The sequence below is a fragment of the Sorex fumeus genome, unplaced genomic scaffold, assembly GCF_029834395.1.
Source record: "Sorex fumeus unplaced genomic scaffold, SorFum_2.1 ptg000028l, whole genome shotgun sequence".
NCBI classification, from domain to species: domain Eukaryota; kingdom Metazoa; phylum Chordata; class Mammalia; order Eulipotyphla; family Soricidae; genus Sorex; species Sorex fumeus.
The window spans coordinates 14646750-14671768 of NW_026606085.1; the positions used below are offsets into that span (position 1 = coordinate 14646750).

A 25019-nucleotide genomic window follows, 5' to 3' on the forward strand; every position below is an offset into this window, starting at 1 on the left:
CAGTAACCCCATGGATATTTAATGCCAAAACATTCAAACAGCTGTGTGTTCATTACAGTAAGACATTTACAACCAAGGTGTATCATTGTAAGATACAATCACAGTGTATATCAGTAAATCCTAAATTACTTCAAAATGTATAAGGTAACTGTCTCGTGTTACCTGTTCAAGAAACAGGAAGAATCCCATTTTCAGGTAAATCAAACAATGCTCCCGAAGGTTCTCCTCAGGAGCACCTGCAGACCCAGGAACCAGCTTTCCAGACTAATTTATATACCAAGTTCATCGAGTGAGGCTGAGTTCAACTTAATACACACACAGAGGTTTGCAGGTGTTTCTTTAACAGTCTGGGGGTACCCATGAGAGATCATCCATGATCTTCCACTGCCCTCTAGTGTCAGAGCTCCTGATCCTCTCTCAAGCTGTTCTTCTATTTAGTTGTATATTATTTTAAAAGATTTTTAGACACCCTAATTCATAGAATTGTTACATAGCTGTTCTTATAATTTTAATTTTGTTACTTCCTAGGCTACATGATAGCACTTTGGGCCACACCTGGTGATGCTCAGGGCTTATTCCTGGCTCTGGACTCAGGAGTCATTCATTCCTGACTTGCGGTGCGCCCAGGACCATATGGGGTATCAGGACCAAACCCAGGTGCAAGGCAAGCGCCTATGCTGTACTATTATTCCACCCACCTCCCCCACGACAGCACTTTTCAAGAACTTGCTTTTGGGGCTGGAAGCAGTTCAGTGAGCTGGAGCACATACTCTGAATGTGGGAAACCTGGGTTTGATCCGCAGCTCATGATCCCCTGAACACTCAGCTAGGAGTCATTCCTGACAGCCACTGGGTGAAACCCAAACTGCGCTCCCACCCCCCCCAAAAAAAAATTAAAAGTCTTGTCCTTGAAAGCAGGTGGGTAACTCAAAGGCCTCGGAAATAGGTGCTGCAAGTGGGCGCTGGTTTTCCATTCCTCCATTCCAGCACAGAGTGGTTCCCCGAACCACTGAACAATAAGAATTACTTTCATGTTCATTGTTATAGTGCACTTAATTCCTAACCCCCAGTTCCCCCACCAACAAACTCTAAAAAGCAACATTTTCGAATCCTCAGGGAAGACCACTTTCAACTCAGTTGATTCTCACATTTGCAAGGGCTGCGACTGAATATATATACATACATATAATATATATAATATATATACATATTATATATATATATATATATATATTTTTTGCGATGCTCAGGGGTTACTCCTGGCTCTGCACTCAAGAATTATTCCTGGCATTGCTCGAGGGACCCCATGGTATGTCAAGGAACACCAAACCTGGGTCAGCTGCGTACAAAGCAAATGCCCTTGTTTCTGTCCTATCACTCTGGTCCTTTATCTTTTTTGGGTTTTTTGGGTCACACCTGGTGATGTTCAGGGGTTACTCCTGGCTCTGCACTCAGGAATTACTCCTGGTGGTGCTCGGGGGACTGACTATATGGGATGCCATGGATCGAACCCAAGTTGGCCACATGGAAGGCAGACGTCCTACCTGCTGTTCTATTGTCCAGACCCTAGTCCTTTATCTTTGAGGTCCTTTATCTTTACCTTAGCCCCTTGATGCAATCCTGGTGGGGCTCCAGAAAACATATGGGGTGCTGGGAATTGAACCCCAGGTTGGCTGTGTGTGCCCTAAACTGTACAACTTACCAGCCCCTGAAGGGAATTTGGTTTTTGTACCTGTCACTAGTTTTCCCCCAAAGTCTCCTTTATTTCCTGCAAGCCTCTTTTGAGTATATTTGGATTTAGATACCATTTCTCTTTTGAGTGAGTCTTCCAAGTGGTGCTCAGGAGGCTGGGGTACCCTAGTGGCGATAATCAGCCCTGGTGGGTGCTTATGTGCCCAGATCCTGCAGTGTTGGGGGCTCCCCAGACCAGCCCCTGCCGTGTTCAGGTTGCCGAGACTACCCCTGCAGTGCCTGGGCCATGAATTCCATCACTGGATCTTGTTAGTGGCATATACTAACAAGAAGGCAGAGACTAAGGGAGGAAATAACTCACCTTTATCCACAAGAGTTTTAGAGCACAGTGTAAGAAAATGTGCAAAGGGACGTTCACTGTGTCAGGGGTAAAACCAGAATAACAAAGTTGAATTTCAAACAGACATACAAGATTACAATGGGCAAAAAAATGAACTCTCACTTTCTCTTCCTCTCTCCACACACACAAACACATTAGTTTTTTTCTCTTATAGAAAACAATAACTGTTTGCCTTGAATCTTCAAAACTACTAGCTCAGTCTTCATTTATTCCTGCTCCAAATATACAAACAAAAATGTCAAACTAGTCCTAAGGAACATTAGTGAGAGCAGGTCTGGGTCGACCTCAAGTCCTGGTCGAGTCAGAGAGCCTCAGAGGACAAGAGATCTGAGAACAGAGACAGGAAGGCAACACAGCTGCCAGCCCTGTCCAGGAAAGGCCCCCTGGTCCCACAAACACTGATTCATCCAACAGGAGTTTATTGATCACCCACTAATGTGCTAGGCATTGTACCAGGTGCTGGTTCTTGAAATGAAAAAACTGTTAGTATCTGTGGAATCTCAGCCACTCCTTGATTATGTTCCAAATCTGAGAAAGGCAGAGCTGGGAGCACAGATAAGGTCTACTTTCTTGCTTGCTTGCTTTTTGGGTCACATCCAGCGGGCTACTCCTGGCTCTACACTCAGGATTACTCCTGGCGGTGCTCAGGGGACCATATAGGATGCCAGGGATTGAACCTGGGTTAGCCATGTGCAAGGCAAACGCCCTCCCTGCTGTACTATTACTCTGGCCCAGATCTACTTTCTGTCCTCTCTCAGCCTTCCTCAAATCACTCAAAAGTCAAAACAAATAAGGCACATAAAAAAAAAAATCCCCCCTTTAATTGACCAAAGTAAAGCCATGACATTTCATTTGGTAACCTGCTCAGAATTATAAAAATCATTCCATTTGGCCCAGCCCACAATGTCCAGAGCAAAACTCTCAGACATTCTAACCCCACCGTGTTCTTGGAAACTGCATATTTAAGGAACATCTTCGGCGTCCTAAATGTGACGCGCTCAGTGCGAAGCGTATCAGAGCTGGAGGTGACATCTATGTCCTCGACAAGCCTCGGTTATCCAGGTCCTTCACCTGCAACAGAAAGATGCCAGCGTAGCAGTTACGGTGAGGTCGGGTCTAACCCGAACAGTCTGACTGTGCTGGGCTCACCCAAGTGGGGCTAGATCATTGTGGGTTTTGCTACCCGGTTTGGCTTTTCGGCTTTGTACCTGAACAAGCACTGTTTACAGACAGCTACTCTGCACTTGGAATTTGAGTATCCTGGAAGGTACTAACACATCGAATATATGTGTGTGTGTGTGTGTGTGTGTGTACACACACATATATATACACACACATATACACATACACATATATGAATATATACAGACATATATTTCCATCTTTTTTTATGGAAGAGTTATAACACAATTCTATGCTACTCAATACCACAGAGTCTTAACAGGAGAGAAGAAATTAGGTTTTTTTTTTGAAGTAAAACAGAATTTGGAGGTTTTTGAAGGTGAGGAGGGAGAGAGGAGAGGAGAGAAAACGAGAAAACACTCTCAAGAGAGAACGCGGGCTTCTCCAAGGGCGGAGAGTCCTTTCACACACTCCAGCTTTGGACAGGGAAATATGAAAGTCCAAATCTTAAGAGGGGAGATGTGGGTGACACATGTGCTTGACCATACTGGGTGCAGGCAGCACATGGGTGAGGGCCGAGTATGTACCAGAAGTTACAGTTTAGAGTCAAACACAAACTTTCCAACCCATCTCCACTGGAGACTGCTACTCACAGAAACTCAAGGTGAGGCCAGCGCTCACCGAACAACACTGTGACCACTGCCCAAATGATAGCCCCCTGTGACTTCCAGCACCACACAGCAGAGCACGATTCTAGGGTGAGCCCACGTGCGTCTCAGACGGCAGAAGCGCCCCCAGCGCTGACAGGCACATCCTTACCTTGTATATCCTCACTAGCCAATGCTCTGTGGTATATGCCTCCTCCAGGACATCGAGCTCGAAGTCTTTATTCCCAATCTCAGCATTCCGGACCCGGTCGAAGCCTGGGGGACGCTCTAGAAAGGAGTGGGGGAAAAAGAGACGCACGATCTCTGACTGTGCCCAGCTCCTCAGGAAACAGTGAGGCCGCACAGGAAGTGATCTGCCATGTTCTCCATTCCGGTTGGCAGTGAGCCTAGAAGGTCAGTCCTTCAGACCAGGGCGGCAGGCAGCAAGGGCAGATCTCATGTCCCTCTAAGTCAAATCCTTGCCAACAAGACTCCAGCAGAGCACATGGGACTTAGTTCTCTTGAGACGGCTGGTGTCCCAATGCCCCCATTTCTGAGGACTGCCACTCGGATGCCTCCCAGACACATAAACCCTTCCAGGGGATCGGGGATGAAACCATCAGAAATCAGAGACCTGCAACCACTCCAGAAGCCGCCCCAGACCAGTCCCGACCACGTCAGCATTCTTTCTCTCTCTCCAGCCTCCTCCCCATGCACTCCTTTCTCCATCACAATCCCTTTACATGGGAAGCTCATGACGGTGAAAGGAATCCAGAGCCAGGGACAGTGATAGCACAGCAGAAGGAGGGCATTTGCCTTGCAGGCACCCCAGCACTGTCAGGAATAAACCCTGAGGGCGGGGCTAAGAGTAACCTCTGAGTATTGCTGGGTGTGGAAAAAAAAAATCCAGAGCCAGATGGTTTGAGTTTTAACCTGATACTAGTTAAATGACTCTGAACACTTAAATACAAACAAACACACTGTCCTCCCATTGTTCATCGATTTGCTCAAGCGGGCCCAGTAACGTCTCCATTTTGAGACTTGTTACTGTGTTTGGCGTATCGTATACGTCATGGATAGCTCACGGGTAGCTTGCCAGGCTCTGCTGCGCGGGTGAGATACTCTTGGTAGCTTGCTGGGCTCTCCGAGAGGGGCGGAGGAATCGAACCCAGCTTGGCTGGGCTGGCTGCACGCAAGGCAAACGCCCTACCGCTGTACTACCGCTCCAGCCCAAACACTTAAATAACCTATTTTATATTATAACCTCCATACTGCCTATGTAAAATGGGATGTGCCCGTCACTTACTACCCACTGCTGGGCACCGAGCAGCCCCAGCCGCAGGGCCAGGCCAGAGGAGTTACTCACTGGCTTCCGTGTAGACCTGCCCGAAGCGGTAGTAGCACATCTTGTACATGAGGCAGTTGAGCAGCACAGGCGAGCCCTCCCGGTCCACGCGGAACTCCCCAGTCGGGGTGTAATAGTCGTGCTCCTTAATGTGCTTGCCCGTGTCTGTGCTCCCTCCGATCCGGACCATCCACAGGAACTTGTTGATATCTAGTGGGGGAGAAATACAGAAACCCACGGCTTGACAAAGGTTGGGGCAAAGCGACTGATCACAAAGGTCACTCTTTCTTTCTCGAGTCCTCTCCAAGGTGTGGAGTCAGCCCTCTTAGCAACGGGGCTGTGTCCAAGCACTGGAGCTGCTGGGGGACTATGTGGGGCTGGGGATCAAACCTGGATCTCCCACACACACAGCATGTCCTTAGCCCTTGGGCCGTTTCTCCAGCCCAGTAGAGACTCTTCTTAAAACTGCCTAAGTCTGCAATGCTGTCGGTTCTAGGTAGGAGACTGGGCAAAGGGGGTCTGACGATGCGCTGAAGCCACATCACAGCAGGGGCTGGCCTGGCATGCGCCCAAGCCGGGTGAGACTTCCGGAATCCCACATGGTTCCCCAAGCATTGCCAGGAGTCATTCCTAAGTAAAGAGCCAGGACTGATCCATGAGCATCACACGGTATGTGTGACCCCAAAATTTAAAAACATAATGTAAAAAGAGGGTTGTGGAGTGGTGGGTAGCACTGCCCGCCTGGCAAGCCTGTGGCCATGAGGCTGAGCCCTGGCACTGCCCACACAAAGAAAGACGGACCCTGGCAGGGATGTCCTCTGGAGCAAAGCACATGGTCTCCAATTCCGGTACATGACCAAACGGCAAAAAAACAACCAACAGAACTAGATTTAGGGCCGGGAGACAGTTCAGACAGCCACCGCGTGCGCTCTGCATGCAGGGGGCCGGGGCTCATCCCACCCCATGGTTCTGAGGACCACCATCAGATGATACCAACCCACGTGTGGGCCTCTGGCCAACAAAAAATACTCTAGGTGAGGACTTAAATAGACATGCTCCCAGCAGATGCAAGATGAACACAGAGCAGAAACTCAGCACCGCCACAGAGCACAGACACGGCCACAGGTACATGAAAAAAGGTTTGAGCTACAGCAACCAAACGGGTTCTTTCTGGGGTGTACCGGCATCTGAAAGCGGCTAAGCTGAGCTCCTGAAGTTCTTATCACAAGAGGCCTAGGGATATAGTTCAGCATCAAGCCTTAGCCTTGCATGGGTGAGGCGCTGGATTTGGTACCTGGCACTGAAGGAAATTTTTTAAGTTCTCATCACAAAGGAAAAAAACCAACTCTGTGAGGTGATAAATGCTAAGTAAACACAGGGATCACTTTCAATATATACACAAACCAAATTTTCTATACTTCACACCTACGATCGTATACATCCAGTGTATCTTCAAGAATGAAACTAAGGTAAAAAATACTACACCAACAATCAGGCATGGTTGAGGCCCTGATCGACCGAACCACCCGTCTCTACGTATCTTGTCTTAAAATCTGCATGTTATGCGTTATCAAGGAAATATTCTAAGTCTCTGGCTTTCTTTGCTGTTTGTTGTTGTTGTTGTTGTTGTTGCTTTTTGGGTCACACCCGGAGATGCTCAGGGGTTACTCCTGGCTCTGCACCCAGGAATTACTCCTGACAGTGCTCGGGGCACCATATGGGATGCTGGGAATCGAACCTGGGTCAGCCACGTGCAAGGCAAATCCCCTACCCGCTGTATTATTGCGCCAGCCCCTCTTTACTATTAAAGGGGTACAAGACCAGGAGTTGGGTGCCAGCTCGATGGTAAGGGGGATGACTCAGCGGCAGCACTCCAGGTCCACACACACCCGGCCCCAAACTATCTGCTATAAAATCCAGGGCCCCAGGACGTGACCGGCACTAGGGTACAAACTTATGGCCCCACCCTTGTGAGTCTGCAACTCTCAGCCATCCCTGGGGCCCTGCAAACACTGGGCTTACAAGGACATAGGTTTGGTGTCTGGGTTACTGTGCAGAGCATGCTGAGCACATGACCCTGGGCTGCATGAAGCTCCGAGTCTCATGAAAGAAGCCAGAGAGGTGCTGAAAGTAAGTCTATCAAACTACACACTTAAAAATGTAATTAAAAATGTTTCCAACTTTAAACTGTAACCCATTGGGCTAGAGAGACAGTCCAGCCGGAGCCCCCCAGAGGGTGGTATTTGGGGGAACACTGATCTATGCCCAGAACGAGACACAGGACCCAGCACTTTACCATCAGAAGAATACCCAGTGAGGCCTCCAAAGATGACCAGGACGTAGCTGACGTCCAGCTCCCTCATGATCTCATAGGCTTTCTCTTCTGTGGATGCCATTGCCTGCAAAATACATGCACATTAAAAACACATCATTTCTCAGAGTAAAACCCACAGGACCTGCCATGGGGAAACAGTTGCCACTGAAATGATCCCATCACCTTACCTGCCCCACTCGAGAAATATGAGTATTATTCCACGTGTTATTGTCCACTAAAATCGTCCGATTTGCCATAGCTGTAATCTGGTAGCCATAATCCCACCACGACATGACTTTCGCATCCTAAAAGAACAGGAAACATAAATAATGAGGTTTTCAACACCAAAAGTTTGCCACGGAGTGGAAAGGAATGTGCTAGGAAGAGAGGCACAGCTAAGGAATCAGAATTCTCACAAAAGCAAGCTTGAGCAGAAAAGAAATCTTGACACCTGGCCCTCGATTATATACACCGAGTCTCCACATAGACGATGTAACATCAATATCTTCATCACAAATCAGCTGACACAAGAGCTAAGGGGCCTGTGTACCAGTTGATTTTTGGGTTTTGGTTTTTGGTGCACACTCAGCAGTTTCCACACGCCAAGCAGGCGCCTGCACCCTTGAATCCCCAACAGTTGGTGCTAAAATTGTAGTAAATAACATTTAAAGATAGTAAATAGCTATTATAAAGATGAAGGAAATACAAAGCACAGGATATGATTACAAGGACTAAGAAATATTTTTAAGAGGCCAAAGATACAGTACGGAGGCCGGAGCAATAGTACAGCGGATAAGGCGTCTGCCTTGCATGCGGCCAACCCAGGTTTGATCCTTCACATCCCATAAGGTCCCCTGAGCACCGCCAGGAATAATTCCTGAGTGCAGAGCCAGGAGTAACCCCTGAGCATCACCGGGTGTGACCCAAAAAGCAAAAACAAAAAACAACAAAGAAACAGCACAGTGGGTAGGGTACCTATCTTGCATGCAGCCAACCCAGGTTTGATCCCTGGCTTCCACATGATCCCGATCCCCTGAGCACTACCAAGAGTGATCCCTGAGTGCAGAGAGCCAGGAGCAAGTCCAGAGCACCACAGGGTGTGGACCACAAAACAAATGTTCGGGGCTCAGGGAGAGAACACAGAGGAAGTCTAATCCCTGGCACTTGCCCAGCATGGCAGGGGTGGCCCCAAGGGCTCCACAGCACCGACTGGCATGAGGGCCCAAACACCACCAGTAGAGCCCCAACAATCGAAAAGAAAAAGAATCTGCATTGGAGTGCTACCATTTTGGACCTCAAAAGACATAAACAAAGATGTTAAAAGTGACTCTCACTAAGTAATTATCTCAATAAACACTTTCTTCTTTTCTCTTTTGTTCTTCTGCAGCTAACATGATAATGACTTCTTTGGAACCTTTTTCTTCTTTGGTGGTTCTTTCTATGACTCACTGTCCAGCTAAAGGCCAGCCAGTTCACCAGAACAGAAACTGTCCCACGATCAAGTCTCCCAGGCCCTCACCTCCGGGGTATTGTGGCGCAGCCAGTAGTAGGCTTCTCGGAAGTCATCGAAGATGATGCGGCTGCCGTCCCCACCACGGGCAGACAGCACAATGGAGGGCGAAGAGTAGGCCTCGCTGGTCACCCAGGTGGAGTGAAAGGTGTAGGTGATGAGGAAGAAGGCCATGACCAGCACCATCCCGCTGGCCACCTGGGCGAGAGAACCACATCTCACTCACCCCGCACAGAACCGCTTCTCACTGCCTACACTGCAGACATGACGGACCTCGTAAGTCAGGGGCATTTGAGGTCACGTGGACACTTCTATATGTGCTCAACCTTGCTCATACACACATACAGGGGCACACGGGCACACACAAGCACACAGAGGCAAACAGAGGCACACAGGCACACATGTGAGTTCAAAGTGTGCATGCACAATGGTTGCATTTGGTGGCAAAGGACTGAGACACCCAGCAGGCCACGGTGATAGGCGAATGAAGGAGCAAGGGACGGGGCCCCAGGCTGCCTGGTCATCAGTGACCATTTATTTTTCCCTTTCCCAGAGTCAGCTGTTAGCTATATAGAAATCACAACATTTGTTGTGATTGTGATTGTACACATAGGTGGGGGGGAACATTATCATAACAAACAGATGTAAAGCCGCTCCTTGTGGGAAGGGGGTAAAGGGGCGGGAGGGGGAGTTCTTCTAGGAAATTAACCCAAGGGCAAAATCTCATCTGGGGGCTCAGCACTCTGGATTACTAGGAGATCCACTCAAGGGCAGGATTCCATCAAAGGGCATATTGCTTTCTCCTTTCCTTTACTAGTAATCCATTTATTTCTAATCGTTTTGATGAACATAGTAAGAGAAAACAAAAGCATAGCACAAACTGTTTTCTTCTGCCTATAAAAAAAGGACATTGCTAAAACATACAAAGGACATAAAGGAATGAGAAAAACAATACAGGATTAGGAGTGTCTGATGGAATTGGGTATACCTCCGGAGCACTGTGGTGGGAGTAACTTACTAAACCTAAGTTCCCTGCAGGAAGAGCAAGGACAAACCATGTTATCCAACACAGAGAGGCACACACATGCACTCACAGGCATGCACAGGCACACACAGGCACGCACAGGCACACACAGGCAGCACAGGTATGCACAGGCACACACAGGCACACACAGGCATGCACACGTACACACAGGCATGCACAGGCATACACAGGTACCCACAGGCACGCACACGCACATGCACACACAGGCATGCGCACATACACATGGGCATACACAGGTACCCACAGGCACGCACACACACACAGGCACACACAGGCACATACAAGCACGCACACGTACAAAGAGACACATACAGGCACACACACACAGTCGCACACATACACACACACAGGCACACACACGCACACAGAGGCACATATTTGGTTTCCCAGGCCAGCTCTGAGTAGCAGCTAACCCTCACCTCATTCTTAATTGGGTAGGTGGAATCCTGTTGTTTCTTGCTCTTCTTATCTGGCCGACTTATGTCTAGATTCTTCATGTAGGTGGAGAGCACCTGGGAGACGCCGATACCGGAAAGGATGCACATAACAGGCGCCAACACCAGCATCAGTCGCACCTGAGAGAGACGGGAAGCACCAGCACGGCAGGGTGAGCATTTCACAAACAGTGGGTACAACCTGTTAGATTCACGGATCAATGCAGGGGCATTCAATAAACATGATTTTTCTATGAAGCAGAATAGAAAATGTGATACATCTGCAGTGTGGTTTCTTAATTTTTCAGTATGGATGTATACCCTGAGATGATATTAGTTCTCTTCTTTCTTTCAGTGGGGAGGCTACACGAGTAGTGTCCAGGGACCACAGCTGGCTCGATACCCCAGGGCCACTCTTGGCATGCTTGGGGGACTGTATGTGGTGTCAAGATTCAAACCATTGTGGCAGATCCAAACACAGACATGCAAGGCAAATGTCTTAAACTTCGGTACTATTTCTCTAGCCCTAAAATAACTTCTCTTTTAAAGGAGGGCCCCACATTCAGTGATGCTCAGGGGTTACTCCTGGTGGTGCTTGGGGATCATATGGGATGCCACGGATCAAACCCAATCTGCCATGTGCTGGACAAACACCTTACCCCAATGTACTATCTCTGGTCCCTAATACCCATTTCTTCATCATGGTTTTGGATGTTAAAAGCTGTGAGAAACCGTCTTACTACAATAAATAAAATGCCCCCCTCCTTTACAAATCCGGCAATCTTGAGTGCTAGATGGAGCCCTTAAATCCCAGACATTTAAGGGGAAAAAATGTTTCATCTCCCTTTTTAGGATGCCCATGAAGAAAGCAGGAGGCATTTAGGACCACCCTTCCTAACAAATCTAAAACGTGATCCCAAGAAAGCTGGGTCGACACCCAAAATGTCTGGGAGCTTCACACTCGGGAGGGCCCCACAGCAGTTGTGCGTAAGCCAGACCCACATAGCCCAGGGAAAGTGTCCGCATAACTGCCTAGGTATCTGCTGCATCCAGCCTGCCATGGCCCAGAGTACAGAATGGGGCGGGTGGTGGGGTGGGGGGAGGGGGCAAGAAGCCAGAACCATCCTCACCATGACTGCTGAGAAGTACATGCTCGTCACCCCATACATGATGATGAAGATCCGGGCGTCGGACAGGTTGCTAAAGCAGTAATAGAGACCAACTACAAAGTAAAAGTGAAAACAAATGATCAGCCGGTCCCAGAGGGAGGAAGCCACAAGGAAAAGGATCTGCACTACATGCCTGACCCTGCTTCGAGCCCAGCATCTCGATTCTGGGCATTCGGCTGGAAACATGATCACAAATACGTGTGAGGACACTTTCAACTATACTTTGTTTTTCTTTTTGGTGTTTCGGGTCACACCTGACTCAGTGCTCAGTGATGCTCCCAGCAGTGTCCAAGGAGGGGTCCGCTGCAACGAAGCGAACACTGGAGCCCTTTGAGCTGTCCCCTTTAAATCAGCAAAAAATTAGAAGCCACTTAAATGTCTATAAAATGAAATTATCAATTGAAACATAGTTGAAGCAGATACATACATCTATCTTATCTCTGTGCTTTACAAAAAAAATCTAGCAAGTACTGTATCTTGAGTACTTTTCTAATGGAGATTTCTCTAAAATAATACTAAATAACAGAAATAATGATTTCTTCTGTTTTTCAGTTTTGTAGTGCCAGGGACTGAACCCAGAAAATTCTGACTCTTTATTTATTTATTGACTTATTATTTTTTTTTGTGAAGTAACAGATTTTGGGTTTTTTTTGGAAAGAGAAAGGGATAAGCGGATAAGTGGGGGAATGGAGAGTAAGAGAGACAGAGTAACAAGCTCAGAGAGAACGCGGCTTCTCCAAGGGTGGAGAGAGCCAAATTCTGACTCTTTATGACATGAAAAGCTCTTTCTCTTTTTTGGGGGGAAGGGAAGACCACAGCCAGTAATGTTCAGAGCTTATTCCTGGCTCTGTGCTCAAGGATCACTCCTGGCAGTGCTCAGGGGACCATATGGGATACTTTGAATCGAAACCTGTCCAATCACATCAAGGCAAATAATTGCCCTCTTTTTTTTTTTTTTGAGCCTTAGCCAGAAGTGCTTAGGGATCACCCTGGGAAGGGCTCAGGGGACCACCTGTGGTGCTGGGGATTGAACTCGGGTCAGCCCCCAGAAAGGTAAGTGCCCTACCTGCTGTACTATCTCTTTGATCCCTTAAAAATATTTCTTGGCCCCAGGTTAAATTTTTTTTATGTTACTATATTTCATTTTTGGTGTCGGGTTGGGGGAGGGGGGTGAAACCCAAGGCCTCATTCATACAGAAGAGGTGCGGGCTGTACTGCTCAGATGTATCCCCACTGCCCCACTGAAATCCTAAAGGACAACCCACGAATGGGGAATTCTGAGTGCCTGAGAGTATCTGCAAAACCTCTACTTTGTACCGTGTCTCGGACACTGCGGACTCGTGCTCAGCCGCTCTTTGGACTGAGGGGGAAAGGGGCCAATGCACAACAACAAAAACTCGGGCGTGAGGAGACTTTGCTTGGGTGGAATCCAATGGTGATTCTTAGACAGACCTGGAAACATGAAGACCAGAAGCTGGAGGTCAAAATAGTAGGAGGACCAGGTTGTAGGCTGATGCTCGGACACTGACGCAATGATGGGGATGTTGTTCTTGGCGTAAGAAGGATCCAGCAGTGAGTAGAAGCGCCCGGTCCAGGGAGATATTTTTCCTGCCAGCAAAGAGGCAAAATCAATTTCCAACAACTCCTGCAACCAACGAGCACCTGGTCCTAACTGGCCACAAATCCCCACTGTACAAAGCGCACAGCAACTGCATTTCCATTTAAATGCTACCGGTGACTTGTGAGAATGTCACTCCCTCCTTTCTTCTAGATGGCTGCTAGGAAAGGTTTCTTCTGCTAGGAAAGCTTTTGGGCCCAAACCAGGGCCAGCTTCTTAAACTAAAGACCCTACACTCGTCCCCCCCCCTTCCCCGCCCCCAGTACTATTATGAATTAGCCAATGCACAGAGCTAAACCTAATCTGCCTCTGTGGCCTGGAGGTGAGGCAATGGAGAAGAAAGAAAAGTGGGGCCATTGGCCCACACCATCCTCCCTTCCCACAGCCACAGCTCAGCAGTGGGGGGAGGGGAGAGCACGGCAGGTGGTGTGAGGTTCTCTCTCACCCTGCCATTAGGGAAAGACAGGAAAGAAAAGAAAGGCAGGGTACAGGTGGGACACAGCAGCTGGGTCTCTCCTGCTACTGAAAGCTGCTGTAATACTCTTTCACTCCATTGAATCCAAATACTAGGCTGACCAGAGGACCGAATGTGAAGCTTGGAACCCAGAGAAACAGGCAGAGAAGGCTCTCCATGGTCGGGAAATATCCCACGTTCCTGGAGCCTGTCCACCCCCAGCTGCACGGGGCACCGGAGAGTGGGCAGTTAGGCTACCTGTCAGCATGAGCAGGGCTCCCACGGTGAGGAGGACGAAGCCCACCAGGGAGATGACACTGCGGAAGAGAACTTCAAACTGCTGCGGGTTCAGCTTGCTGCGCAGATAATCTACGAAGGCGTGGATCTGGCAGAGGCCAAAGACCCCAAAGGCTGCCATGTGCTCCGACGAAAGGACAGGCTGTTGGTGAAAACACATGAGTGAACAGCGTCGACCCGACTACCCTGGCCTCACTGAGTCCAAAGGGGCCCAGGAGCTCAGCAGCCTCCAGGACTGAGGAGTGGGAGGGAAGAGCTCACTCACACTCATGGTGCCTCGGTCTGAGCCGGCCTCTCTGCTCAGGTGATTCTGATGGTCTGGTTGCAGTTTCCTCAATTTCTCGAAACTTTCACTGAAATTCTCATCATTCATCCCATTCCCTCCTAATCTGCCAAGCTGAGCTCCTTCACTGCCCCTCCGTGCTTCCCAACACATTAAGAGCTCCGCCATGGGGCTGGAGTGATAGTACAGCAGGTAGGGCGTTTGCCTTGCATGTGGTCGACCCAGGTTCAATTCCCAGCATCCGATATAGTCCCCCGAGCACTGCCAGGAGTGATTTCTGAGTGCAAAGCCAGGAGTAACCCCTGAGCATCGCCAGGTGTGACCCAAAGAGAAAAAAAAAGACTCCACTGTGACCGAAATTGCTTAGAACAATGGTCCCCAAACTCTTGTTGGAAAGCATTCTCTGGAAGAGGCAGGGTGGCAATGGGGCATCAAGACACTAACTGCTGAGTCAACTCAAGACATCTGACCTCCAGGGTCTCTTTCTGCAGCTCCACATTTGCTAGCCAGTCTCCTGCTTTCACAGCTACGGGAACTGTATTTCCAGACACTACCAACAGCTAGCTCAATTTCTTTACCTCAAGACATAGACAACAAGGCGGGAACCTTCTCAAAGACAAAAACTACATTTTCATGTTTCGAATTTATCCACACAAGGGTCAGAGAGACAGCAGGGTGGATAGGGCGCCTGCCTTGCACTCAGCTGACCCAGCACCCCATATGGGCTCCAGCGCACCGCCAGGAGTGATCCCAAAGAGCAGAGCGAGGAGTAATTCTGGAGCATCACCAGGTGTGGTCGAAAAACAAGAAAAAATGCATCAGCACCTTGCATATTGTAGGTGATCAATAACAGGTTTCCACTTCAACATCTGTTTCACAAGCTAGTCAAACATACAGAGTCAACCCTCACTCTGATGGGCTAATACATGGCAAAGACTCATGCTATGCTTCCTTGAAGACGCCACTGAGTTCTGGGATCGCTGCTCTTAACAGGTTCCTTAGCAGCAGGAGGTACTGGAAACAGTAACTCGGACCACTCAATGACTTACTTTAATGACCAAAATTCTTCTGCCTTGGCAAACCAAAGCCATTCAAGGCCAGAACTGTGAGGAAGTCTTTCCCTCTTTATCAGAATCCAACCTAAATAAATCTAGTTGAATCTCCTACAGACCAGCGCCGGAAGCTGAAACCCCATCCTCACCCCCGGCCTACCTGGAAGCCCACGAAGGAGATCTGCATGGAGAGGATGGTACCCAGGCAGTACACGGTGCAGTAGGCCACGTAGATGCGGTGGGAGAAGCGCCCCGTGAGCATCAACACCAGCACGTGCAGGGGGATCAGGTTGATGAGGAAGACGTAACCTCCCCAGGAGGAGACCTGCGCAGCAGAAGGCACTCAGCTCAGGACGCGAAAGCCGCCTCTCCACAGAATGTCTTTTCAGGGGCCAGAATGACAGTACCAGGGGGAGGGCACCTGCCTCAGCTCCATCCCCAGCACCCCATGTGGTCCTAAGCCTGCCAGGAGTGATCCCGGAGTATGTACGAAACCAGGATTAAGTCCTGAGCACTGTCAGCTGTTCCTACCCCACTACACAGACTCCCCCAGCCCCCACCCCCAAAAAGGGGAACATTTCTTTAAAGAGCTAAGAACTGTATTAGGCAGAGTGGTCTCAAGAGTCTAAGTAATGGGCTTCAAAACAGGAAAGCCACACTCCCGGCCGTAACTCAATCCTGGGCTCACCCCCAAGGCTCCACCAGGAACGCAAAGCAGGAGGAGCCCAGCCCCGGGGTCACACGGTGGATCCAAGGGCACCAGGGAAAAGAAGGCAAGCGGACTCAGCAAAGGGCAGAAGTCCACATGTGCACACAAGATCAGGCAGAACAAATAAATACGGGGAAAGGAAAATTCGAAAGGGAACGTAAGAGAAAAGAGAGCTGGTCAGACACTAAACACCACAGGAAATAGACTCTGGAGGACTGCAAAAGCGAGAACACTAGGGGCACAGAGATTGCTCTGAGCTCTTTATAAGGAGGATCCTAGAAGTCATGCAGACAGCACAACAAGATCCTGACTCCCAGCTGGCCATTTTACCATGTCCACACCGGCCTGATGGGGCTCTGCAGGGCCAGGAGACAACAGAGATTTCCAGCCCCGAGTCCAGTGTAGCGAGACCGAGAGCGACTTCCTATGGCACCAGGAAGCCATTAGGGGGTTCCGCACATGAAAGGAGTGAGAAGTTACCATGTAAAAATAAGCCAGGGCACACTTGGCTGCCCAGTAGATGGACCCAGTCTTCACGGCTTTGATCCACATGTAGTAGGTGAGCAGCATGCAGAAGATGGCGATCCCTGCGGGAGAGTGGATGGCGACCAACGGTCAAGCTGACACCGGGGCACGCTGCTCAGGGCAGACCTTGCACTGGTGACCAACCCAGAGGGTGACTGCTCGGAGGAGTCTGCATTGGTGACAGGCCCAGGGGATGACTGCCCGGGTGCAGACCCACACTAAGATTGTGGTGCGACTCTAGGGAAGTTATTTTCTCTCTCCTTGTCCCAACTTCCTATAAAAAGGGTCCACAAAAGTATCATCTTCATAAGACTACAGACACAAACTGAATTACTCTGTGTACCGCACTCACACCCACCAAGTACCAGCTGTGGGACTCGTTTCAGGCCCTTCAGTTCCCTGCCAGGGCTGTCCTGGAGACTCCTGGTACCACACCAGCCGCCTGATGGTATCCACGGCTGGTCACAGGCCGACTGCCCTTCCCCTTCACGGCTCATGCAAGTTCCCATCTCAGAGCCTAGTTTAACCTTGACCGCTGCCGTCCCAGACCTCCAAACTAGACCATTCTCTCCCTTTACTCTCCCATAACCCGAACTATCTGGGTATTTTCGAAGGTCAGTACTGACCTTATGGGCCCACCACAATTTATGGTCTATCTCTACAATTCTACGCCTACCACTGTTCCCAACAACATCAACCAATGTCGGCTGAGTTAGAAATGAGTCACCAAGTCATTATAGCTTTAGGGACATCCACTTCTCTTATTTAGGAACATAAAGTGAATGGTCATAATGTTAAAGCAACAATATTATGCAACACTAAAAATTAACTGGACTTTTCTAAGTCCAGAGAAAAGCAGAAAGGCTGCAGCCTGTCAGGAAGATGAGCAGGACTTTTCGAATATTAGCTCACTGAGATACCTTTCTGCCCATCTAATCTTCCTAGCAGATACCAATTTTATTTTTGCTAAAAGGCAGATCTAAGGCTGGAGAGGTAGTACAGTGGGTAGGGCGTTTGCCTTGCAGACAGCCAACTGAGGCTTGCTCCCTTGGCACTCCCTGACTCCTGCCAGGAGTGATCCCTGAGAGAACAGAGCCAGGAGAAACCCCTGACTAGCACTGGGTATGCCCCAACCCCAATCTACCTCCCCAAACAAAACCAGATCTGAACTCCGACTCTACTGCACTTCATGAAGCTCTGCTGGAAAATGATGTGGACAGAGACTGTGCATTCTTACTGGGGGGCAGGCAAAGGACGTGTCACATTGGGAAATGCTCTGGGGAGGTTTTGTCTCAGCACTCGTGGACCAATACTGGCAGGATTCAGGGGACCATGCAGCCCCAGGGAGTAAACCTGGGGTACTCACAAGCAAAGCCTCACTCCAGTCCTCTGAACCATCCCCAGACCCTTTCAGCACCCTGCAATCCTTACCTTCATTATCATAGGAGCCAGCCACAGACCGAGAGATATAGCCGGGCACGATGGCGATCATGGCGGCAGCGAGAAGCCCAGCCCCTGCATCCTGTAAGGAAAGACGGAACGGGAGGAAATCAGCATGGCAGAGGACCCAAGAGTCCATTCTGTTCACAACTGGCCCAAACAACTGCCCACCACTTCCCAGGAAGCATGTGACTTGAGAAGGGCCAGAAATGCTCACGGCACACAGTCCTCCTTGGGGAGACCAAGCCTGAGGCCAAAGCCAAGATGCTATAGACAAACACGTTGGTGAGCTGTAAGATACCAGACAGGCGCTCAGCTGACGCCAAGCTATCATCTATCTCTGGGACACCACAGAACACCAGGCACATCTCTACAGACTATACGATGACAGAGAAAGAGAATCATTATTTGAACTAAAAAGCTGACAGATACGTGATAATCTAGAGATGCCAGAGCCCCATTCCACAAGAGGCCAGCCAGCCGGAGATAGTCGGGTTCGGAAGGAGGGCAGCAGGAGGCCTTCGGAAGGCTCCATACTAAACTCCAGCTTCCGAAGCCCCAACAATCAACCCCTTACACAGGCCACACCCAAGAGCAATCCCTGGGGAGCCAGGGCCAGCCAAGAAGCCTAGACAGAGTCAGAATCACGGAGCCTGACACAGTCAGATGGACAAGGATCCTTAAATGTTAAAACAACAATGGGAACAGCTGCATGTCCGTCTTCAGAAGAACTGACCACGGTAGAATACATCCGAGTCATTTTTCTTCCCTCTGAGACTAGAAAGAAATCACGTTTCTCATTCCTGTGAACTCTGAGACTGCAAAACCAAGTTCTGAATTTTAAATGTTTTTTTCTTCCTCATGAAACAATGTGCACCAGACTTCCTAACTTTCTTCCCTTCCAGGACACACAGCGGCTGGTGATAAGAAACCACACAGCGGGCAGGGGCGGGAGTGGGCCCAACACTCCCCAGCTGGGCGGCTCTCGCCTCGGGACCACCCTGTAGGAGCTAGCACAGAGGGTGGACTCTCATTCCCAAATGTCCGCCTCCCCGACCCTTCACCTTGAGCTCTTTGGTAAGGTGGTAGGTGACGATGGTGGTGAAGGAAGAGAAGAGAGGGGCCAGGAACACACAGACATTCCGAATGTCGATGGTGATGTGGAAAAAATGGAGCACATGGTAGATCGCAGCGGAGGTGATCATCAAGCCTGCAACGGGAAGGAGAAGCACCATTAGGTTCCGGGAGCAGGGCCAGGAACAAGGGAACAGGCGGGTCCAGGGAGCAGTGACGTGACAAAGCAGGCTCTGACAGAGCCCCGGGAACACCGAGATACAGCATCAGATACACGCTATCCAAAATACTCATGCCACGGGGCTGAGCACACGCCGTAACATAAAGCACAAGCCTGGCACGCTCGATGCCCAGCACTACAGAGTCACAACGCGTCTCCAAAGAGAACAGCGATGCTACAGCAACTCCAGCCCTCCTGCACAGCTCTCCGAAGGAGTCCAGCAGGGAAGAAATCCAAAACGCTGCCCACCCCGCACTCCACGCCTGTCCTTAGAATTCAAAGGTCACTCTGGACAGTCCAGAGTGAACAAATGTCTAAGTGTCACAAAATGAAGCTGATACAAATGAAATAAACTGCTCTGTAACCCCTTATTCCTTTAATCGTATTCCTCTTACCTGGGTAAATGGTTCCTCCAATGATTCGCCCCAAAGGGTACCAGGCCCGGTCATCAAACCAGTTGTGGAATTTATAAAAGCCCTCTTCAGCCAGGAACCGGGTGGTTCGGTAATTGAAGTAGCTGGAGCAGGAAAGGAGAGAGGTCAGTTTCCCTTCCTTGGCACTCAGGAGCAGAGACTGCCATTCCCCGGCTCATGCCACGAAGCAGCTTCTCACCCTCGTAAAAGTCAGCTTCGCACTAGGAATCATGCAGAGGGGCAAGAGTGACAGTACAGCTGGGAGAGCGTCTGCCTTGCCTGCGGCCAACCAGTATTCGGTCCCCGCCATCCCATAAGGTCCCAAAGCACTGGCGGGAGTGATTCCTGAGTGCAGAGGCAGGAGTAACCTCTGAGCACCACTGGATGTGCCCCCCACCAAAAAAAAAAGGGGAAAAAATAAAATATCTTGGGGCTGGAGAGATAGCACGGTGGGTAGGGCGTTTGCCTTGTGCGCGGCTGGCCCGGGTTTGATTCCCAGCATCCCATATGGTCCCCTGAGTACGGCCAGGGGTAACTCCTGAGTGCAGAGCCAGGAGTAACCCCTGTGCATCACCAGGTGTGGCCCAAAAAGCAAAAATAAATAAATAAATAAATAAAATATCTTTAGCTCTAAGCTACGTACCCCTCTCCTGTTTCTCCTGAAAAACTCAGGAGGGAAAAGCGAAAAATAAACTACAATATGAATTTTAACAGGCCAGGGATTCAAAGGGCGAGAGCTTATGCTTTGGCATTCAGGAGGTCCAGGTTTAATGTCCAGCACTAGGGAGACCATGAGTGGAAGAACCTCTGTGAGAGGCGTGGGGGTGGGACCATGATGGGACTAGCCCCTGAGCACAAACTTCTGACTAATCCAGAGGAACTGAGTACTGAATATGATCGTTCCTGCCCATGTCTCCAGCCCTGTTCCTTCCTGGTCAGCCAAATTTTAGCAGCTCGAATAAGTCAAAGTGGCAGATGGCAGAAATCTCTGTCCTGTGTTTGTCAACGATGACTGTTACTCTGGTAACTCAGAGACAGAAGGAATGAGGGTAAGTCTATACATCAGAACCGTGGCCTCTGTCCCGGGATAAAGACACAGAGATGGAAGAAGTAAAAATCAGCAGAAGCAGATCTGGTCTGTTCACACCCCAGACCCTATTTCCTGCTCTACCAAAGGAGTATCAATTTCCATGGCCTTTAGGTCCTTCTGGTTCGATGATTACGCCAGAGATTCCTGCTTCCTCAACCACCTCCCTGTAACTTGCACTTGTCTATAGGGCTGAAATAAGCCCGGTGACCCAGAAACAAAACCACATGAGCATTCTTCTCTCATTCATGAGAAAAAAAACTGATGAAGAGACACTGATGAAAATACCGTGTGCCTCCAAAGTGCTTTGAAAACATCTGCATGAATCAGAATGCAAAAATCTGCAAAGAGGTGCAGGCCTCAAACTTTCAGCTCAGTGCTCCTTCGGCTGTTCCTGGCGTGGTGTCCGGCAACAAGCCCAAGGCAAGTGCTTCATTGCTCAGCCACAGCCCCGCGCTCATTGACTGGGTTTGAGTTGTTTGGCTTTTTTGAAGGCTATTTGGTTTTATTTTTTCTTTTTTGGGGGAGGGGTCACACCTGCTGATGCACAGGGGTTACTCCTGGCTTTGCACTCGGAATTACTCCTGGCAGTGCTCAGGGGACCATATGGGATGCTGGGAATCGAACCCAGGTCAGCCGCGTGCAAGGCAACGCCCTACCCACTGTGCTATCAAACTAACCCTATGTGGCTTTATTTTGTTCCGTCTTCTTTCATCCCCTTCCTCTCACTGTTGCTGTTGCCACCGCATCTAGGTGCAGTGTCTGCTATGCTGCTCACACACATCCGAAAGGCACCAGGAGCCGAACACTTGTGCTGGGGGTCAGAGTGACCGCTCCGCAGTGCCATGGGGACCAAGCCAGTCAGTGTCCCGCATGCAAGGCAGGCGCCCTGCCTCAGAGCCACATGCCTGGGTCACTCCAGATTTTCCCACGAAGCCTTGATTTAGGTGACACAGTGACTCCAAGGACTGCAGTCCAACCTAGATTTCACAGCTTGGCCTTCATACCCCTAAAGGTCTAACTCTGCATCACTGCCCTCGACCTCAGTCTTTCTACCTCTAAGAAGGAAGTACCTGGGCCTCCCCCCATAGTGTGGTCAGATGACTTTATAAAAATGTTAGATAGTGCTTGCCACGAAATGCTCAGTAAAGTGTCTTTCACCTCTACTATGGCACAGCCTCGGATCAGCCCCGATAGTACATCGGGTACAATACTATCTCTTTGGCCCCGGAGTTGTCTAGCCAGGTTGTAAGTGACAGACGAGCACACCAAAAACACCACTCATCTTTGTTTTGAAACTTGGAGCGATTCACTCAGTTTTTATTATTTTTAAGAGAAATGCTTAGAAGAAGGGAGTAATTCTCTAGAGAATTGAGCGTTTTCAACCCACATGTATTAAAAATATGTCTATACAACAGGAAAGTGATTGACATTCAAATATTTTGAGGGAGGGTGAAGCCCTCACTCAGTAGTACTTGGGGGTCATCCCGGAGGTCCTCAAGGGAACATGAGGTGCCAAGGATCAAGCTCATGGTTTAATGCATGCAAGGCAAGTGCTCGGCCATGGAGCCAAGGCCCCGGCATTAGAATCTGAGAGAGACCAAACGAAGGTACTTACGGATCGAACTCATGGATGACACTTTCAAATCTGAGAACAGCAAACAGACGAGTAGAGAAAGCTGCAAGAGCCAGAATTTTAACAGTGATTTTAGCAGTAACACTTTAATGCTAAATGCATCATTTTAAAGGTCAGTAGTTATATATAACTGTCTTTCCAAAATTCTGAGTCTTGGGGTCTCAGTATCCCACAGTCCTATAAAGAAACAGAATTAGCACAGCAGGCTGGCTGCTCCTTCCCCGGTGAACACCAGCCTTGACTTTACTTTTCTATTCCTTGTGCTCCTTTAATTTTGCCTTCATAAAAGTATACTGATTGGGGGAGGGGTGTTACAGTGGAAAGAACATACTACAGTCAGCTGAAAAGAACACAGCGATTTTGAAAAGCCCCCGAGTTTTCCCCAAGATTTTCTCCATCCCACTTCCAAAAGGAGAGTGAGCCCCAGGTAAACTCACATAACACAGCAGCCATCGACAGAATGAGAAGCTTCAGAAGTGTGTCCTGCTTCTCATAGGACAACCGCAAGAATCCTAGCTTGGTCATCTTGGCATCAATGGGTGGCAACAGATGATAGGCAAATGGCTACAATGGAAATGTCAAGACTGTAAGTTATGGGACACCTTCTCTTTATGTAATCCTTCTCTTGTATTGGTAGGAGCCATGAGCAGCAAACACATCAGAGAGGACTGAGCTACCACTAATACCCAAGTCTTCTGCCGATGTGAAGGGAGGACAGGGACTGGGATTGCGGAGCCAGAGCCTCCTCGGAGGGCAGGATGCCTGGCACAAGTCAGAAAGCGACACTACAATGGGGCCTAGACCACTTCATCATCATTCTGTTCCCACTCCCTCACAATTACCCAAGCATAAACACAAGTGGCAGTCTAGAACAACAAGAGTAAACAGAAAACACCGGGAATACACGAAAATGGGGTTTGGAGAAAGATGGCAAGAATGCAGAACGACTGGAAATAGAGGAGGGAAAAATGAAATGGCAAAAGAACATTCAAGAAAATGGGATGCGTAGGAGAAAGCAAGGAACAAATAACCGAGTACAGAAGCAGAAAGATGAGAGAGACGATTATCTGAATCGGCACAATTTACAGTCCCAAAAGGCAGCATCTACACGTGTCTCTGTTTCAAATCCAAACTGGGCTGCAGGGTCCACTAAAGGTCATGACTGAGCCCTAAGATGAGGAGAAATACACCTCCGTGCTCGGAGCACTTTCAGTCCTGTGAACCACTCTGTAAATAAGGCTTAGCTCCACACCCACTGGCAATCAGCTGTCTCAAGGCCCTCTGTCCTGCCACTCCCGGTTTATACCAACGATAGAGGGTGGAGGATGTTGAGATTAAAATATACTGTTGAGGGAAGCAGCCTGTAGAACACTTGTAATAGTGATCACTCAATGAACAAGACTTACTAGCACTGATTTATCACAGGAGGATGGCCGTGACTGTGTAACACAGCTACCCACAGCCTCCAAAATCACCAGCCTGTCAAGGGGCGAGCCATAAACAGGCAACATTTTTCAACACGGCAAGGAGGAAAAAGAAGTTGAATCTCTCCTGATACCTTCCTATTACTGGAGCGAAGGGAAGGGAAAAATCTAAGACCGGGCTAGGGAAGGCGTGAAGAATCATCTATTCCTAGCTCCTCTTAGTCAAACATCTTTTCCACTTAATTACAGTCCCAAAGAAAATCCCTGTCATACAATCTAAAATAAACACCTAGTTCCGGGAAGCCAATAATCCTGCCACATCCCTCGGGTTTGTACTTGCTTTCTGGAATGCCTGAAACAAAAAAAACCGTATCAACAGAGAACTGACATAGGGCGAATCCTGGAAAGAGTGGGAGAAATACGAGGGCCAGAACCTCCTCCTGCAAACGGAGAAGTCAGAGGGTTAAGGCAGGCGCTTTAAAAGGGAGGTCTGGGGTGAAGTGGGGTGAGAGGGGAGCCCTGGGCTTCTGCACGCCTTCAAGCACGTCCTGGCAGCGGCATCTCATCTGTGCACGGGGCAGCATCCTCGTCCCACCTCAGTTCTAGTCTCCAAGACCGCCGCTTCCGCACCCCTGCCTGCCCACTCTTTGCCAAGGGTCTCCCACCGCTCTACCCACCGCCCTTCCGCTGCTTCTGCTGGTCCCACCTGCCGGGAATCAGCACCTCGGGCACAACCCTCCCTGCAAAGCCCCCTCCTCGCCGCCCCTGCATCCCAAATCCCTTCCCCTGCAGGCCCGGGTCTCCCGTCCAGTCTCCCCCACTCGCCCCGGGCCTCGACCCCCGCCCCATAGCGGACCTTTCCATCCCGGTGCACCAGGACGTCCACACCCCACAACCCACGCCCCCCGCCCCGGGTGGTTTCCGCCCTTCCTCGTCGAGAATCCCACCCCTTTCAGTCCCCCCAACCGCGCCGTGGGCTGCACCTGTTAATGAGCCTCAAGTTCTAACCGAAGGCCTCCCCCTCACCTAGCCGGCGCTCCTGGAGGATCCGCTCGGCTCCTTCGGCCATCCGTTCAGCGGCGCACCCAACCTTGGCAGCGGCTGGGCCC

General features: G+C 49.6%; 1 protein-coding gene across 1 annotated transcript; it reads right to left on the reverse strand.

Moving 5' to 3' along the window:
* On the reverse strand, window positions 1–25019 carry STT3A (STT3 oligosaccharyltransferase complex catalytic subunit A). The gene is made up of 18 exons (XM_056115091.1): window positions 24937–25019; window positions 22924–23050; window positions 22469–22529; window positions 19746–19867; window positions 19121–19266; window positions 18048–18138; window positions 16572–16678; window positions 15543–15707; window positions 14009–14189; window positions 13131–13286; window positions 11640–11731; window positions 10495–10650; window positions 9040–9228; window positions 7709–7825; window positions 7503–7605; window positions 5228–5416; window positions 4034–4149; window positions 1–3163 (listed from the first exon to the last, which is right to left on the reverse strand). Exons 2-18 carry the CDS (start codon window positions 23009–23011, stop codon window positions 3125–3127), a joined length of 2118 nt encoding a protein of 705 aa, XP_055971066.1. The 5' UTR covers window positions 23012–23050; window positions 24937–25019; the 3' UTR covers window positions 1–3124.